We start from the raw sequence: 15753 nt of genomic DNA, 5'->3' as shown, positions 1-15753 counted from the left end.
GAACCCTGTCTGCTTTGCTAGTGTGTCCCACTAAATAAATCCCTAAAAAGCCTAGACTCCATGTGAAACCTTCAGGCTTGTTTTTCTGCTGGTTTAACTCATGTCATGTTTTCTGTTTCAGGGTTTACTCCGCTTATTTTGGCTGCTACAGCCGGCCATGTGGGTGTTGTGGAAATCTTACTGGATAATGGAGCTGATATTGAAGCCCAGTCTGAGAGAACCAAGGACACTCCCTTGTCTTTGGCTTGTTCAGGAGGGAGGCAAGAGGTGAAGTAAACCCTAAATCTTCAGAAGCAGTGTGTGAATGACATGTTCTGTCAGCACAGTACAAGAATCTTCCAGCAAAGATACACTCACACAGGATGTGTATTTAAAAAAGATGTCAAGAGCTTCACATTTTTCAACTTAGACATTGCAACGTGTCTCTCATAGATTGCTTTTTCTCTTTTGGTAACTGGACCTGTGCTGTGCAGGTGTCCTTGTGAATGCAGTCATTAGTGCCCCATTATGGGACTTTCACCAGCATAATTAGATGTAGACATGAAAGTGAATGCCATCAGTGTTCTTGCTGAGAGTCACGAGTTAGACACAAATGGGTTCCATATATGAGCCTTATCAGAGTTTTTGGGGGGAAAAATGGGAAAAGGCTGGGCTTTGGGCAGCAGAGATGGTGTCAGAACACCCTCCTGCCCAAATGTTTGGGTTTCATAGTGTATTTGTTCTGTGATTTCATGGGAAAACATTCTGATTGAGAATTGTGGAGGTCTAATTTAAACTTTTTTGTAATGCTTAAAACCTGAAAGTGAAGCAAATTTAACATTGCACTGGAAGTGACACCACGGGTTTTCACCTCAGTGTACACTGTGATTTTTAAGTTGCTAGACAGCTTAGTTTCTTGTCAAATCCTTTGCAAGATAGGAAAAAAGCAGGATTATTTTGTGCACCATATTGAAACTGAATCTCTGGGTCTGGCAGACTGAAATCATCATGAAGAGATGTGCTTTTTCTTCATGTTCTTTTGAATTTGGTATGCTCTTGAGCAATCATGATGAATTTTTTTAAAGGAAGTTTTACAGTGGCCTCATCCAGTCATGAAGGCAAAGGGTATAGCAAAGCAACTGGTTAAAGCAGCTGTCTTACCATTGACATCTTCCAACAGAATATTTAGGTCTAAAAAGCATTTGTCTTGGATAGATTTGCAAGTTTGGGAGAAAACCAGATGTTGTTTGTTGAAACACTGCAGGTGGTGGAGTTGCTGCTAGCTCGAGGGGCCAACAAGGAGCACAGGAATGTGTCTGATTACACACCTTTGAGCCTCGCCGCCTCGGGTGGCTACGTGAACATTATCAAGATTCTGCTGAATGCTGGGGCAGAAATCAATTCCAGGCAAGTTCCCTTATCTCATGTTCTTGGTTATGAGTTATGTGAGGAAAGGGTGTGTGCTTTCCCTTTGTAGTTGTCTCTGTGTGTGCATTCATGCCATGCTTTTGCATCCATCGGGAGGTAGATAACTGCTCAGGTGTGAGCTGCATGGGTACAAGCAAAGGGCCAGGCACAGGTTATAGGTTAATTTATAAGCACACCTCAGAAGAGATGCCCTTCAAGTTGAAGCAATCAAAAAGTAACATGCATGGTGTCTCTAAGAAATATTTGTCCTCGACGATGTTGCTCTGGAGAACCTTTTGTAGGTTCAGTAGAAGTTGGTGTGCAGCTGATCTTTCAGTCTTGTGTAAGTGCTCTGCCTTCATTAGTTTGTTACAGTCACATTTCTGAAATTTTTGGTTCTTTGTTTCATCTCTTCCAGAACTGGTAGCAAATTGGGCATTTCTCCCTTGATGCTGGCAGCCATGAATGGGCACACTGCTGCTGTCAAGCTGTTACTGGACATGGGCTCTGATATAAATGCCCAGATTGAGACCAACAGGAATACAGCTCTGACTCTGGCCTGTTTCCAAGGAAGAACTGAGGTGGTCAGCCTGCTGCTTGATAGAAAAGCTAACGTGGAGCACAGAGCCAAGGTAAAGAGCAAACAGGGGTCTCCAGAGAGAGGGGCTTGTAAGTCATCACTGTCTCCATTACCTGATTTTCTTGACTCTGTGCAAGTCAGCTTCTCCAGTTCAGTTCTCTAGTCCAGTTAACTGAACTGAAGCAGATATTATATAGAAAAAAAAAAATGGCTGCATTTAAAGGCTAAGATTTTGGTGGTTACAAAGCTCATAAAAAATGTTTCTTCAAAAAAGTATTGGTAAATCTTCAAGTTGTTACAAGCATACAGGTAGTAATCCATCGTGTTTGTAAGTTCCATAAATACAGTGTCAGGTGAGCCACTCACACCCCCACTAATGCTTCTTTCTGCTGCTTGTTGTCCCAGACTGGTCTCACACCGTTAATGGAAGCAGCTTCTGGGGGGTACGCAGAGGTGGGCAGGGTCCTGCTGGACAAAGGTGCAGATGTCAATGCTCCCCCAGTTCCTTCATCCAGAGACACAGCTTTAACCATTGCAGCAGACAAGGGGCACTACAAGTTCTGCGAGCTCCTCATTAGCAGGTACGGTGTTTGCAAGCGAGCAGCTTAAAGAAAAATACGTACTTAGACTTGATTTTCCCAATCTATGAAGATATTTCCAAATAGCCAGTGGAGGGTTAAAGTACCCAAATGAAGTTCTTCTTGGGGTCAGAGTGCTTCCTTTTGCCTAAAGGCAGGGTTTTGATGGATTGTGTTTGGTGTTGCAGGGGAGCTCACATCGATGTGCGGAACAAGAAGGGGAATACTCCTCTGTGGCTGGCAGCAAATGGTGGGCATCTCGATGTTGTCCAGCTGCTGGTCCAGGCTGGAGCTGACGTGGATGCAGCTGACAACAGGAAAATAACTCCTCTCATGGCAGCCTTCCGAAAGGTAGAATGTGAAATTCAGCTTGGCTCTTAGCTAGGGTTGTCTTGCTCATCCTTACATAGCAGTTAGAGTTAGAACATACTGACAGAAACTACATATTTAATAATATGTCAGTTAATTTGAATACTTGCTATTGAATCTTCAGAAATAGATATGTGTGTCACCCGTGTTAATGTCTCTGTTCAATTCTAATTGCAGTTTATTTTATAGGCAGTGTAGTGAGAGGCTGGTTCTGGTGTGTGTGATGGGTGAAAATAGCAGTGTGTTTCTGTGTGATGCAGCTGGGGGGGAAATAGGATTGTTTCCTTCTGCAAGAGAGGATGAGGACTTGGGTCAAAAAAGTGCAGTTTAGCCTGATGGGAGTCTAAGATGATTTTTGTTGGGGAGTGTAGTTGAAGTGTTGCAGTACTGGAAACATTGCAGATGACTGTAGAAACCTGTAGCTGTTAAGCTGTTATAGATGGGTGTCTAAAAACTGCCCCCACAAGGCAGAAGTTTGTGCAAGTACTTCTGGAGTAAGGGCAACCTGACAAGAGGTAATGACTTGCCTTCTCTGGTGTCAGAAATGTGCCTCACTAGTTCAGAAGGTGAGAAAGATCTCAAAAAATTGTTGAGAGCTTCATGTGTTGAGGAGCTGCAAATAAATATTTTGCAAGGGGTGCTAGGACAGAAGTGTTTCTCAGTAAGGCAGAGGCAGCTGCTCTCATGGAAAGTGTTGTTGTTGAATTTTGTTTTGCAGGGTCATGTGAAAGTGGTGCGTTACCTGGTGAAAGAGGTAAACCAGTTCCCGTCTGACTCGGAGTGCATGAGATACATAGCAACCATTACTGATAAGGTAAGGTGGGAGGGAAGGAAATGCTTGACAAGGAGCAGTCTTGTGTCTCTGCTTCAGAGACAAGTGATACGAATTCTCTTTAGCCAGAGCACAAGTCCCATGGGAATTTGTGAGGAAAAGCAGCAAGAAATGAGAACACGTGGCACTTTGTACTCGATGTACTTTGTCATTTCAGGAGATGCTGAAGAAGTGCCACCTGTGCATGGAGTCAATCGTTCAAGCCAAAGACAGACAGGCTGCAGAAGCCAACAAAAATGCAAGCATTCTGCTCGAGGAACTGGACTTGGAGAAGGCAAGTGGAAAGAGTTGCAGCTGGGAATATTTCTCCCTTAAAATTCCAATTTCATGTTCCTTCAAGATGATCAGGTCGGTAAAAGTAGTTATTGGGGTCTAAGAGTGTGTGTAATCACCATAATTGGAGTGCCTAGAGCTGAGCATCTTGTTGTTCAGGTAATCTTTGAACTTTGGTATTTTTCAGAGACATTGGATCAGGAAATGCCAATATAACTATTTCCTCTGTACCGAAAGAAGGATTTCTGAATGTGATCTGTCAAAAAAATGAGTGTGGCATTTTATAGTCGTACTTCTATTGATCTTAGGTCTAAACCCTATTTTGTGTCCTAAATATTAAAAAAATAAACTAATTTACTAAAAACCATGGTGCTGTAGGAGAAATAGCAGAAAAGTCCAAGGAAATAAAAAGCATTTGGATTTCTTGAAATGCAGGGGACATCCTATAATGCTGTTCCATTTGCTTGACTTGTAGCTAAGGGAAGAAAGCAGGAGACTGGCTCTGGCTGCCAAAAGAGAGAAGAGAAAAGAGAAAAGAAGGAAGAAAAAAGAAGAACAAAGGAGAAAACTAGAAGAAATAGAAGCAAAAAATAAAGAGAATTTTGAACTTCAAGCTGCTCAGGAGAAGGAGAAGTTAAAAGCTGAAGGTGATTACTGCAATTATTTCAAGAAAAGAATGAAATTTGGTATGAGCCGGTATGACATCTGTAATACATTTATGGATGTCTCATAGTCGGGGGTTTTGTGTTTCTTGGAGCTTTGTAAAAAAGTTAGTCCTAAAGTTGTTTGATAGGACAGGTGTGATTCAGAAGGCAGAATACTCAGGTTTCAGGTTTCCTCAAACCACCTAAATTACTCCTGCTTTTTCTTTACTCTTGTATCAGATGATCCCGAGGTCCCAATGGAGCCTCCCAGTGCTACCACCACCACCACCATAGGTATATCTGCAACCTGGACAACGTTAGCAGGCTCTCATGGGAAGAGGAATAACACCATCACCACAACGAGCTCCAAGAGGAAAAACAGGAAAAACAAAGTAGCCTCTGATAATGTCCAGATTATATTTGATGATCAGCTTCCAATTTCCTATAGCCAGCCTGAGAAGGTGAATGGGGAGTCCAAGAGCAGTAGCACTAGTGAGAGTGGTGACAGTGACAACATGAGGATCTCCAGCTGCAGCGATGAGAGCAGCAACAGTAACAGCAGCCACAAAAGTGACAATCATTCCTCTACAGCTGTCACTAACACACAGAGCAACAAAAAGCAACCGTCGGTGCTCGTCACTTGTCCAAAGGATGAGAGGAAAGCAGTCCCTGGCAAGTCATCCATCAAGTAAGTTCCTGTGACCATGCATGCAAAATGCAAGTCATCCTTTCTTTTTATTCCACATAGTGACAGCATTTAATTCCTTTTGCAGGTTGTCTGAAGTTATTAATGAAGTGACGAGTAATTCCTTGTCTACTTGCACAAAATCCGCTCCTTCTCCCCTTTCTTCTCCAAACGGAAAGCTAACCATTGCTAGTCCTAAACGTGGTCAGAAAAGGGAAGAAGGGTGGAAGGAAGTTGTGAGAAGGTAAGCAAAATAATTCCCGTAATTCCCTTTGATGCTGTCCTTTGTGCAGCCTTCCTTGGAGTTACTGAATGATCTTCTTAGTGGGTTTGAGACCTCACCAAGTTGCTGCTGCATAGGTTTAATCAGAAAATACACTATTCTTTTGACCAGCCTGCCCACAGCTTCTTGCCGTGGAAGTGCTTCCTACTTAATATTGTTCTTTCTTACACAGATCCAAGAAGGTTTCTGTCCCATCAACTGTGATTTCCAGAGTTATTGGCAGAGGAGGATGTAACATCAACGCGATCCGGGAGTGCACGGGAGCACATATAGACATTGACAAGCAGAAGGATAAAACTGGAGACCGAATCATCACAATAAGGTGAGCAAGATTCTGCATTGGCTCCATCCTGTGGGTATTCTCTCCTTGTAGAGTGTTTGTCTGCATAGGGAAATTAAAGGCTTCATCTGGTTCTTGGAAGATCCCTTGACAGCAGGGGAGAGGAATGGGGTGGGGAAACAGAGTACAAGCACCAGCAGGTACAAAAGTCAGCTTGTGAGAGAAGGTGAAACATAAATGTTGGGGTTCTATGTTTGTGTTAGGGTGATGATGGACTGGGTTGTGTGTGGGAGGTCTTTGGCTATAGTGTGTGTAAATGCTTTAGATGCACTTTCCCTGTCCTTCCTTTTTGTAGGGGTGGCACAGAATCCACCAGACAGGCCACACAGTTGATCAATGCCCTGATTAAGGATCCAGATAAGGAAATCGATGAACTTATTCCAAAGAACCGTTTGAAAAGTTCAACTGTAAATTCCAAAATAGGGTCCTCGACACCTGCCACCACTACAGCTGCTAACAGTTCTCTGGTGGGCATCAAGGTGACCACCGTAGCTGCTTCGTCGACATCTCAGACGGCCTCTGCGCTCACCGTGCCTGCCATCTCCTCAGCATCCACTCACAAAAGCATTAAGAACCCCGTGAACAACGTGCGGCCCGGTTTCCAAGTTTCTCTTCCTCTGGCGTATCCTCCTCCGCAGTTTGCACACGCGCTCCTCGCCGCTCAGACGTTCCAGCAGATCCGTCCGCCCCGGCTGCCCATGACGCACTTCGGAGGCACCTTCCCGCCGGCTCAGTCCACGTGGGGCCCGTTTCCCGTCAGGCCGCTGAGCCCCGCCAGAGCGACCAACTCGCCGAAACCTCACATGGTGCCTCGCCACAACAGCCAGAACAGCGGCGGTTCTCAGGTGAATGCAGCAAGCTCTCTGACCACGAGTCCCACGGCGACGACGACTTCAGTGGCCTCCACCGTGCCTGGATCTTCAGCGAGCGGCAACAACCCGAGCTCCCCTTCGGTCAGGAGGCAGCTCTTCGTCACGGTGGTGAAGACATCCAATGCCACCACCACCACCGTGACGACCACGGCGAGCAACACGAGCACAGCGCCCACCAACACCACGTATCCGACTCCTACTGCCAAAGAACACTACCCCGCGTCCTCCCCCTCGTCCCCCTCTCCTCCCGCGCAGCCGGCGGGCGTCTCCAGGAGCAGCCCTCCCGACTGCGCCGCAGCCTCTCCCAATAAAGGTGCGCCTCCGTCTGAGCCGGAAGCGGGCAGCCCGCCCGCCGTGGATGCGGGCGGCTCGACCAGCAGCAGGCAGCCCAATCCTGGGACCAGCAGCTCCTCTGTGCATCCTGCTCATCAGCAGCCCCCGGGAGCTCCTCTGCCCGAGGCCAGGCCCCCTCTCCAGCAACCTCAGGTTCCTGCACCAGATCCTCGCATGGTCGTGCCTCCAAATTTAGCAGCGCCGAGCTCATCGGCTCCCGCGGTAGGTGCGAGCACTGCTCCCATGACCTACCCCGTGCCCCAGACGTCCATGGGGTCTGCTCAGCCCGCAGCCAAGATGGAAACCCCAGCCATCAGACCGCCTGTCCACGGAACCGGCAGCGTCCCCAAGAATGCAGCCCCTGCGCAAAGCTCCTCTGTCGCAGTCCTCAACGTTAACCACATCAAAAGGCCCCACAGCGTTCCTTCTTCAGTGCAGCTTCCTTCTACCTTAAGTACACAAAGTGCTTCTCAGAATCCAGCCCACCCGGCGAGCAAGCCCATGGGGAACAACTTCAGTGCTACTCTGCCTTTCGGGCCCTTTAGTACGTTGTTTGAGAACAGCCCCACGTCTGCTCATGCCTTCTGGGGTGGCTCCGTCGTTTCCTCTCAGACAGCACCAGAATCCATGCTATCAGCAAAGTCCTCGTTTTTGCCAAATTCAGATCCGTTACATCAGTCTGATACTTCCAAAGCCCCAGGTTTTAGGCCACCGTTACAGAGGCCAGCTCCAAGTCCCTCAGGTAATTCTCTGCCTTGTGTCTCATACCATAATAACACAGTTGATTTCTGTGTTTTTTAGGCCAAGTTGAGTTCGCTTTAAGTGCCCTGGCAAATCTAGTAACTGTTTGGCAGCTGATGGGCTTGATAAAATAGGGTCTTTGCCATTCCAGTCTGTTCGTCTCCAGTTGCTGAGATAATAAAACACTCGTTTCCACCTCCCTTCCCTGCCAGGCAGTGACTGTTGTAGTTTGTGATACCTTGTGCAGAGGCTGCAAAAAAATATGCGGCATCTTCTAAAGGTTAGAATAGTAAAAAAGGTGGTGGTTTGATATGAACTTGTAAATTACAAGAGGTGTGTTTTCTTAATTACTAAAATTGATCCAAAAAACGGAATTTCCTTGACTGCCTGAATTTTTTAGTGAGATGTTGAGCTTGCTGCCCAAAATGGAGGCCAAGGGGCTGCCACAAAAGCTGTTATGTAGCTTCCAGAAAGTACATAGCTGGTTTGGACCATCTCTGCCTCTTTTTGTATTACCACTGAGGTGTTAACTGATTGAGAGATACAAATGCACTTTTTTTCCTATTTTGTGAATATGATGGTGGTGAATTTTTTCATCTTGATGTACTAGTCAGCATTTTGACTGTGGCACTGTATGCCCCTAAGATTTCTAAACGCCTAAGTCTTAGATCCCTAAGATTCTATTTTTCCCTTTATTCATTGAAGAGGACATGAAGGGAGCAGTAATTCTTGTCTTTTGAATATCTTGGCTCATTGGTGACATTTGATATTAATGAAATAAGAATCATACTGGATTTAGGTAGACAGCACAACTGCCACCTACTGAATAGACTTGCAGAGTGTGAAGCTTAGTACTCCAGTTTCCTTTGGAGAATTGTAACACACGCCCCCATAGATGGATTGGCTAAAAGATTTCCTTTTTACTTCATGATACGAGCGACCTCTCGATGGAGTGTTGGAGTTCTGGGAGTCACTTGTGCCCATTTTCTCTCGTAGGTATTGTCAGTATGGATTCTCCCTATGCTTCTGTAACACCTTCTTCTACACACCTGGGGACCTTTGCCTCGAACCTGTCGGGAGGGCAGATGTACGCGCCCGGCACGCCGCTGGGCGCAGCGCCTGCAGCTGCTAACTTTAACAGACAGCATTTCTCCCCTCTTAGTTTATTGCCTCCATGTTCATCAGCATCAAATGGTGAGTTCTGGTCAGCAGGAAGCTGCTGAGAAGCTGCTGTGTAAATAAAATGGCCTCGCAGAGCTGCCTAAGGAATTTCAGGAGAAAGTCCTTAGGGCATGTTGTGGTACCTTCCTCTGCCTGTGGCCCCTGCAGTTAGGAATTTTTTGGACAGAAAACAAATGAGCTGTTGAGTGATGGCTTATTTGGGAAACGAGTTAGTTTGTTTTATTGGCAAAAATAATGACCAAAAAGCCCCTCAGGGAACAAATCAAAAAGAAGAAGAAAAAACAAACCCAACAAAACCATGGGTTTATGTGGACTTAGTTCAGCTCTGATTTAGGGTATAGTCCTCAAATCTGCCGTTGCTGATAGACAGTAATGCTTAGTTAATGTTTTGTGGTGTGTGTCCTCCAGTGGCTGAGCTGCCAGGGTGTGATAAGCATTTTCTATAAGGGATTAAATCAGTGGTGAATATCTCTGATCTGGAAATAAAATTATCCTGAGGTCGATGAATCTGGCATTAACCAGCTCCCTGTGTTCAGTTGTTGGACGTGGAAGGATGAGTTTGTGGGATCTGGCTGCCCTCACTGAGTGCTCCTGTTGCTCTCCTTGCAGAATCTCCTGCTCAGTCCGTGTCCTCTGGAGTCCGAGCACCCTCTCCCACCCCTTCAGCAGTGTCCTTGGGATCAGAAAAACCCAGTAACGTTTCTCAGGACAGAAAAGTTCCTGTTCCTATTGGCACTGAACGGTCTGCACGTATTAGACAAACTGGAACGTCTACTCCTTCTGTTATTGGGAGCAACTTGGCTGCCCCAGTGGGACACAGTGGGATCTGGTCCTTCGAAGGTATAGGTGGCAGTCAAGGTATGTGTTGTTCATAGATGCACTTGAACTGATCACACCATTGTGCTTGCCAAACTTGTCTTCAGCATAGGAGGATGCAGGAGTGAGTGCCTGAAAACACAGAAGTGTTCTTTCCAAAGGATTTGGAGCAAGACTTTTCTTAGCCTTCCTATCCACTTCATTGTTTTAACCAGGTTTCTGAAACCCTCAGGGGTTCTTAAACATCCTAGCTGTGAACATTTGGTAGTCCAAGTAAGAGCAGGAAAAATAAAAACAGGGTTTCCAGGGGTGAACACAGCGAAGGTCATTGAATTTAGGAAGAGGGGAAATTGAGGTGTCAGAAGATAATTGTCTGGAGTTTTTTATTGATAAAGAGATTATTTGTACAGTAGGAGTTAGTATTTAATTTGTTGCTAAGGTAGAACTTCTTGTGCTGAAGATGGTGCTTTTTTAAAGTGATAATATTTCACATTTGAGTTTCCTTTGTTTTTTTCAGCCATTTGCTTTGTACTAGCACAAGGCTCTTGGCTCTCCTGGAGTCACATAGAACTTAGTATTTCAGAATTTATTAACAATTTCAGTTAGTGTTTTTTTCATATTGATTGGGGTTTTTTATGGGGAGTTGATTTTTAATTTCTTTAGGTTTTTTGGTTTTTTTGTTGGTTTTTTTTTTTTTTTTTTTGCTTGGGATGGGGTGATATAAATATTGAGACTGTGTTGGATTGGGCCTCTGGATGTCCTGTCAGCCTTCTGCACAAAATGAGGTTTGCCATGAGTTCTTCCTGTATTGCTCAAGGCTTTATCCAGTATGCTCTGGAAAAGCTGTGAAGATTGGAACTGCTCCACCTCTCAGAGCAATCTGTTCTGCTCCTTGACTGAGTCCAGACAGCTGAACGTTTTAATTGACTGACTGTGCTGGAATTTTTCCCCAAATACAAACCTTTTTTTACTTCACTAGTGGTGTTTTCCTAGATAAAGCTTTAGGAGTTCACTATTTATTTACCTTTGTGTGGCTGTAAAAGTTGCTCTTTGTGCCTGTCCTGGCTTTTTGGATGCTGCTTGCTTTCTGCTTTGGTCAATTACTTCAACATTTTGATTTTCAGTTCGCAATGGGATTGGCTCTTTTCTTCCTGAGTATTAGGGTCTCTCAGAAATGTTTCTGTACTCTTTCTCCAAATATACTTTTCTGAAGTTCTGTTTTGAAAACTGGATTTTTGGATGTCTGGGATTTGAGCTGTAGCACCAATACCAAGCTGCCTCTGATGAATTCACAGAGTTAAGACACGAGCACATGTCTGCAGCTGGTCATTTTCTGGTCTTGGTTTGCTCAGATACTTCTGTGTCCCTTAGAATATTAAATAGTTAATGGAAGAATGGTAGTGAAGTAGAGCAAATATTCTTCATAGTGTACATACCCTTTCTACAGCACCAAAGGCACGAGGAATTGAGGTTTTTGGAGGAGGGAGAGTTAGCCCAAATTCCAGCTTTGCTGCTGAGATGGAGGGAAGTTGCAGGGGCAGCACTCTGGTTGCAGGTAACTCCCAGACTCCTGGCAGTGGCTCAGGGGGCTGCAGGTGCCATTGCTGGTGTTGTCCCTCCCGTGTGCTCCTGAGCTCTAGTGCAGGTGTGGAGGCTGGGCGTCGGGCAGTGAGGCTGCTGGGGGTGACTCTGTGTCTGTGCTGCAGATAAAGTGGACTGGTGTCACAGCGGGATGGGGAGCCACATGATCCACAGGCCCATGTCTGATCCGGGCGTGTTCTCACACCAAGCCATGGACAGAGACAGCACGGGAATCGTGACGCCTTCCGGTACATTCCATCAGCCCGTCCCTGCAGGATACATGGACTTCCCAAAAGTTGGGGTAATCACCTCCTTGGCCCTCATACACAGCGTGAATCCCCTCCTGTCTTTCTGTCTGTGCCTTCATGAAAGCATCCTGACTGTTGCTTTTCCTTCCCCTCAGGGAATGCCTTTTTCTGTGTATGGGAACGCCATAATTCCTCCTGTAGCCCCCATCACAGATGGTACTGGAGGCCCCATCTTTAACGGGCCTCATGCTGCTGACCCATCTTGGAACTCGCTGATAAAGATGGTTTCAAATTCCACAGAAAACAATGGGCCTCAGACAGTAAGTGTTTAATTTTTTTGCACTGTGTATTTTACTCAAAATGTGCCATGATTCCTATCTGTGCAGTTATGCATTTGGGACAAAAAATCTCGGGGCGAAATTTCATGGGAAAAGCCAATTTATGTGCTGTTGGTTAAGCTTTCCCTTCCCAAGAAGGGAACACAGCAACAGGGCTTCTGCTGGGCTGTGCAGTTTTGGATGTTGTGACTGTGTTAGGAGCACATAGAGGAAGGGTGTAAAGCAGCTCTTTAGGAAGGGACTAAGTTGCTCTTTGCTGCTCTGATCTTGCCTGGCTTGTCCTCTAAATATAATTTAGGCAGAGGGATTAATTCCCCTAAACCTCTTGTTCGTGCTCAGGAACTAATACTATAATGGAACATCAGTGGCTCTAGCTAGATTATATCCTGTGCTTATGTTTAATTAGACAGTGATCCCTGTTATACTGTTACTAAATAAAGAAGTTTCTGGGCTTAATTTGCTTGGACATGATTCAGGCTGTGGGGAGCTCTCAGCTCTGGTGGGCCATAGGTGTGAGGGAGAGAGGGTTTGGCCACAGTTCAGGTGTTGCTCTGACGTGGCTTCTCATCTCTGCGAGGTCATTTCTGGTTTAATGAGGAAACCTTGTCACCCAAAGAAAGCTTTACTTACTTGGACTTGGGATTCCCCGGAGCTCAAGGTGTTAGGGGACATTAAGGTGGCAGAAATCAAGTTGTTGTTTGTCTGAACTTAAGGTCAAGAGGAGAGCAAGTTCCTTGCTGTGGGAGCTGGAGGGATTGGGGAACTGGGCTTGCAAATCATGTGCTGCAGAGCCAGAGCCCTGTTAATTGTCCTGGAGAGGAAGGACTGTGAGCCCTGTGGTGTCCCTGGGAGCTGAGCCCTGCTTGGAGCAGCCCAAAGCACGGTGGTAACACAGGTCTCTCTTGCAGGTGTGGACTGGAACTTGGACACCTCACATGAACAGTGTGCATATGAACCAACTGGGCTGAGTGGGATCAACGTGCTGGCCTTGAGATTCCTTCTTTTGCAGAGGAAACCACAATTGGCAGAAACAGTTTATGTGCTCCCAGATCATTCTACTGATGTGCTTGACTGAAGTGTGTAGGCTTTTTGCAGAAGAACTTACTAACTGACCTTTTTCTGTGAACATTGTGACCGCCCATTCCCCACCATCATATGTTTCAACTTAGTTAGACTTTCTTCTTTCCTTTCCTCTTCTTTTTTTTTTTTTTTTTTTTTTTGACATAACTTTCTGTTGAAGCTGTTCTTTGGCTGGTTGGTTTTAGTACTGTAAACTGCTTCTGAGCAAACACAGAAATTTAGCAAAATTATGTAAACTTGATCCTGAAGTTTTAGAATGGCAAATAAATGTACAATTGTTTACATAACAAATGGCTAAGCAGAAAGTAAATTTCAATATGTCAGTTATAGAGGCTCTACTTTATGTAGACTTAAATTAATGTGAGATATGTACCTTCATATTCAGAAATCTGGATGTTTCCTTCATACATTAAACTATTAATAAGCATAACTTTTCTACTTGTGTAATTTAAGTAAGCTATAAAAAGAAAAACACCCCAGGCACTACCAGAGGGTGTTTTCCAAACGTGTGTTGGATTTTTTTGAGAATACATACATTGTCTGCTTGACATTTGAGGAGAGCTTCCGTGCTGAAGGCTCCAAAGGCAGGTCTGTCCCAGAATAAGGCCCGTGAAGGTTTATTTGGAAGAGTCCCAGTGGCAGTTGGTGTATACATGGTCAGGAGCTGTCACCTGTGGACAGCAGTAGCAGGAGATGGAGGAGGGTAGGTTCTGTGAGGCCAGGCTGGGAGAGCAGTGACACAGATTCAGTCAGGATCCCTGTACAGTTCCCTTACAGAGCATTTAAAGGACATCTACAACTCTGATTTATTTGGTTTTATTGTGGTTCCTCCTCGGAAAACCAAGAAGACACCTCAGCTGCCCACAGAAACGACTGCCTTTTAACTGTTGTGATATTTGAGGTGTCCACAAACCTTTTGCATACCCATGGCCATATGCCTGGCCTTAGGTGCTGCTCTGAATAAAAGCAAGTTCCTTTTTCCAGCTGTCTGATCTCCTGAAATATATCCTGTGAAGATCTGGTGGTAGCAAAACGGATCCCAAAGTGAGGAAGTGCTCAGAAAATGGTTTGAAACTCCATCTCACACATTATCGTGGTGGGGGTGAGTGCCCTTTTCCTCTGCTGCAATCATTTGCTGCAGGCTTTAGTGCTGTCTAGGGTTATTAATTATTAATCCCACTGAAAAACAGTGCTCAGTATGTATTACAACCATGAATTCCAGAGTCTTCTGTTGACCTGACAGTTTAATCCATGCCTGAGGCAGCAACGGGCCTGATGCCACCACTATGGCTGTAGGCTGGGCACGGGAGATCCTGTTTGGGGAGAATGGGACCATTTTTAGTCCCAGATACTTTTTGTTTTCCCCTCCACAATGTAATGCTTTTTATTTGCCCAGTAAACTAAGGAATGTACTCTTCTGGGAGCAGGCAGGTGCTGTTTATTTGGGAAGAGGAAACAGAACCAGGGTTAGGGCAAAGATGGAGAGGAAGAGAACATGGTGCAGAGTGTGTGTGGTCTAAGGGGTATTTTGACCTCTCCTTGCCACAGAAGGGCTAAGGAGACACAGTTCAGAACCTGGCTGGGCAGGAGAACATAGCCATGTGGAAGCTTGTGAATGATTAATTACTCTTGAATATAATTTTCAGGCAGAGAGCTGGGCCTGTTCAGCCTGGACAAGACAAGGTTGTGGGGGTTGATGCCTTAAGTTTTGGCTTTCTTATTTTCCAGATTCTGTACTGCATTAGTATGTAACTCTGAACTTCATATAAAATGTTAGCAAGTTCTCCTCACAGCTTAGTTAGACACAACAATCCTTTTCCAGCCCCAGAACCAAGGACACTGCTGCAGCTTCAGGCCCAGAAAGTGTAAATAACACAGAACTGAGGAGAGATGGGACTGCAGAACCTGGAGCTGCAATTGGGCAAACACTTTTAAAAAAGTGTGAGAACTCCAGACTGAGAGTCAGTCCATCTTTGGTGAAACCATGGCCAGGCTCTTGCACTGCCCAAGGTGAATCATTTGAAGGCTTTTTAATAAATCCCTACCTTATTCCTTTAACACTGTGCAGCCTCTGTTCCAGGTAGCCTCTCCAGGCATCAGGTTCTTCATAGCAGCCTTGAGGCATCTCAAGTGGCCTAGGAGTAAGAGGGACTCTGTTAGGAACTCTAGTGCTAGGACAAGAAGTAATGGGTACAAATGGAAACAAGGGAAATTTAGACTAACTATTGGGAAGAAATATTTACTGGAAGAGGGGTGAGGCACTGGCCCCACGCTGACAGGGCTCAAAGCCATTTTCGATCAAGACCTCGCCCCTTCACACAGGGTTTGGTGTGATCCTGTGCAGTGCCGGCTGTTGGACTCCCTGATCCTCGTGGTTCCTTTGCAACTCCGCGCGTTCTGTGACGTGAGGGGAAGTGTCCCTTGCCCTCGGCAGGAGGCCGTCGGGGCTGTTCCAGGCTCCATCCCAGTCCGGTTACGGTACAGCGCCGGGCTCGGAGCGAGGCGCTCCCCTGCCCTCAGCCGCCATGACGGCGGTGGGGCGGCGCTTTGCTGTGGCGCGTGGCCCGCGCATGCGCCGCAGAGGAGGAGGGC

General features: G+C 45.8%; 1 protein-coding gene and 1 long non-coding RNA gene across 5 annotated transcripts in view; one reads left to right on the top strand and one right to left on the bottom strand.

Annotated features, from left to right (window-relative positions):
• The window catches only part of ANKRD17 (ankyrin repeat domain 17), a 68206-nt gene extending 54615 nt beyond the window's left edge, over positions 1–13591 (top strand). For 3 of the 4 annotated variants that reach the window (XM_088164349.1, XM_088164348.1, XM_014884916.2), the window contains exons 18-34: positions 122–267; positions 1244–1386; positions 1805–2018; positions 2372–2547; positions 2733–2895; positions 3632–3727; positions 3903–4019; positions 4494–4665; positions 4903–5350; positions 5436–5591; positions 5803–5952; positions 6266–7917; positions 8913–9110; positions 9708–9956; positions 11621–11796; positions 11899–12063; positions 12990–13591. In XM_088164349.1, the coding sequence (XP_088020475.1) occupies positions 122–267; positions 1244–1386; positions 1805–2018; positions 2372–2547; positions 2733–2895; positions 3632–3727; positions 3903–4019; positions 4494–4665; positions 4903–5350; positions 5436–5591; positions 5803–5952; positions 6266–7917; positions 8913–9110; positions 9708–9956; positions 11621–11796; positions 11899–12063; positions 12990–13049 (4481 nt within the window). In that variant the 3' untranslated portion in view covers positions 13050–13591. Of the gene's footprint in view, positions 1–121; positions 268–1243; positions 1387–1804; positions 2019–2371; positions 2548–2732; positions 2896–3631; positions 3728–3902; positions 4020–4493; positions 4666–4902; positions 5351–5435; positions 5592–5802; positions 5953–6265; positions 7918–8912; positions 9111–9707; positions 9957–11361; positions 11470–11620; positions 11797–11898; positions 12064–12989 lie in introns of all 4 variants that reach the window. The other variant, XM_088164351.1, reaches the window with a different exon arrangement.
• A 372-nt stretch (positions 13592–13963) lies between these two features.
• On the bottom strand, positions 13964–15714 carry LOC148224113 (uncharacterized). The gene is made up of 3 exons (XR_015803498.1): positions 15405–15714; positions 15207–15296; positions 13964–14595 (listed from the first exon to the last, which is right to left on the bottom strand). It is a non-coding gene; the product is annotated as an uncharacterized LOC148224113 (long non-coding RNA).
• Positions 15715–15753: the final 39 nt, after the last annotated feature.

Source organism: Sturnus vulgaris, chromosome 4 (assembly GCF_052056855.1).
Source record: "Sturnus vulgaris isolate bStuVul1 chromosome 4, bStuVul1.hap1, whole genome shotgun sequence".
NCBI lineage: Eukaryota > Metazoa > Chordata > Aves > Passeriformes > Sturnidae > Sturnus > Sturnus vulgaris.
Note: the sequence above shows the minus strand (reverse complement) of the source record. Positions and strands in the feature narration are given on the sequence as shown.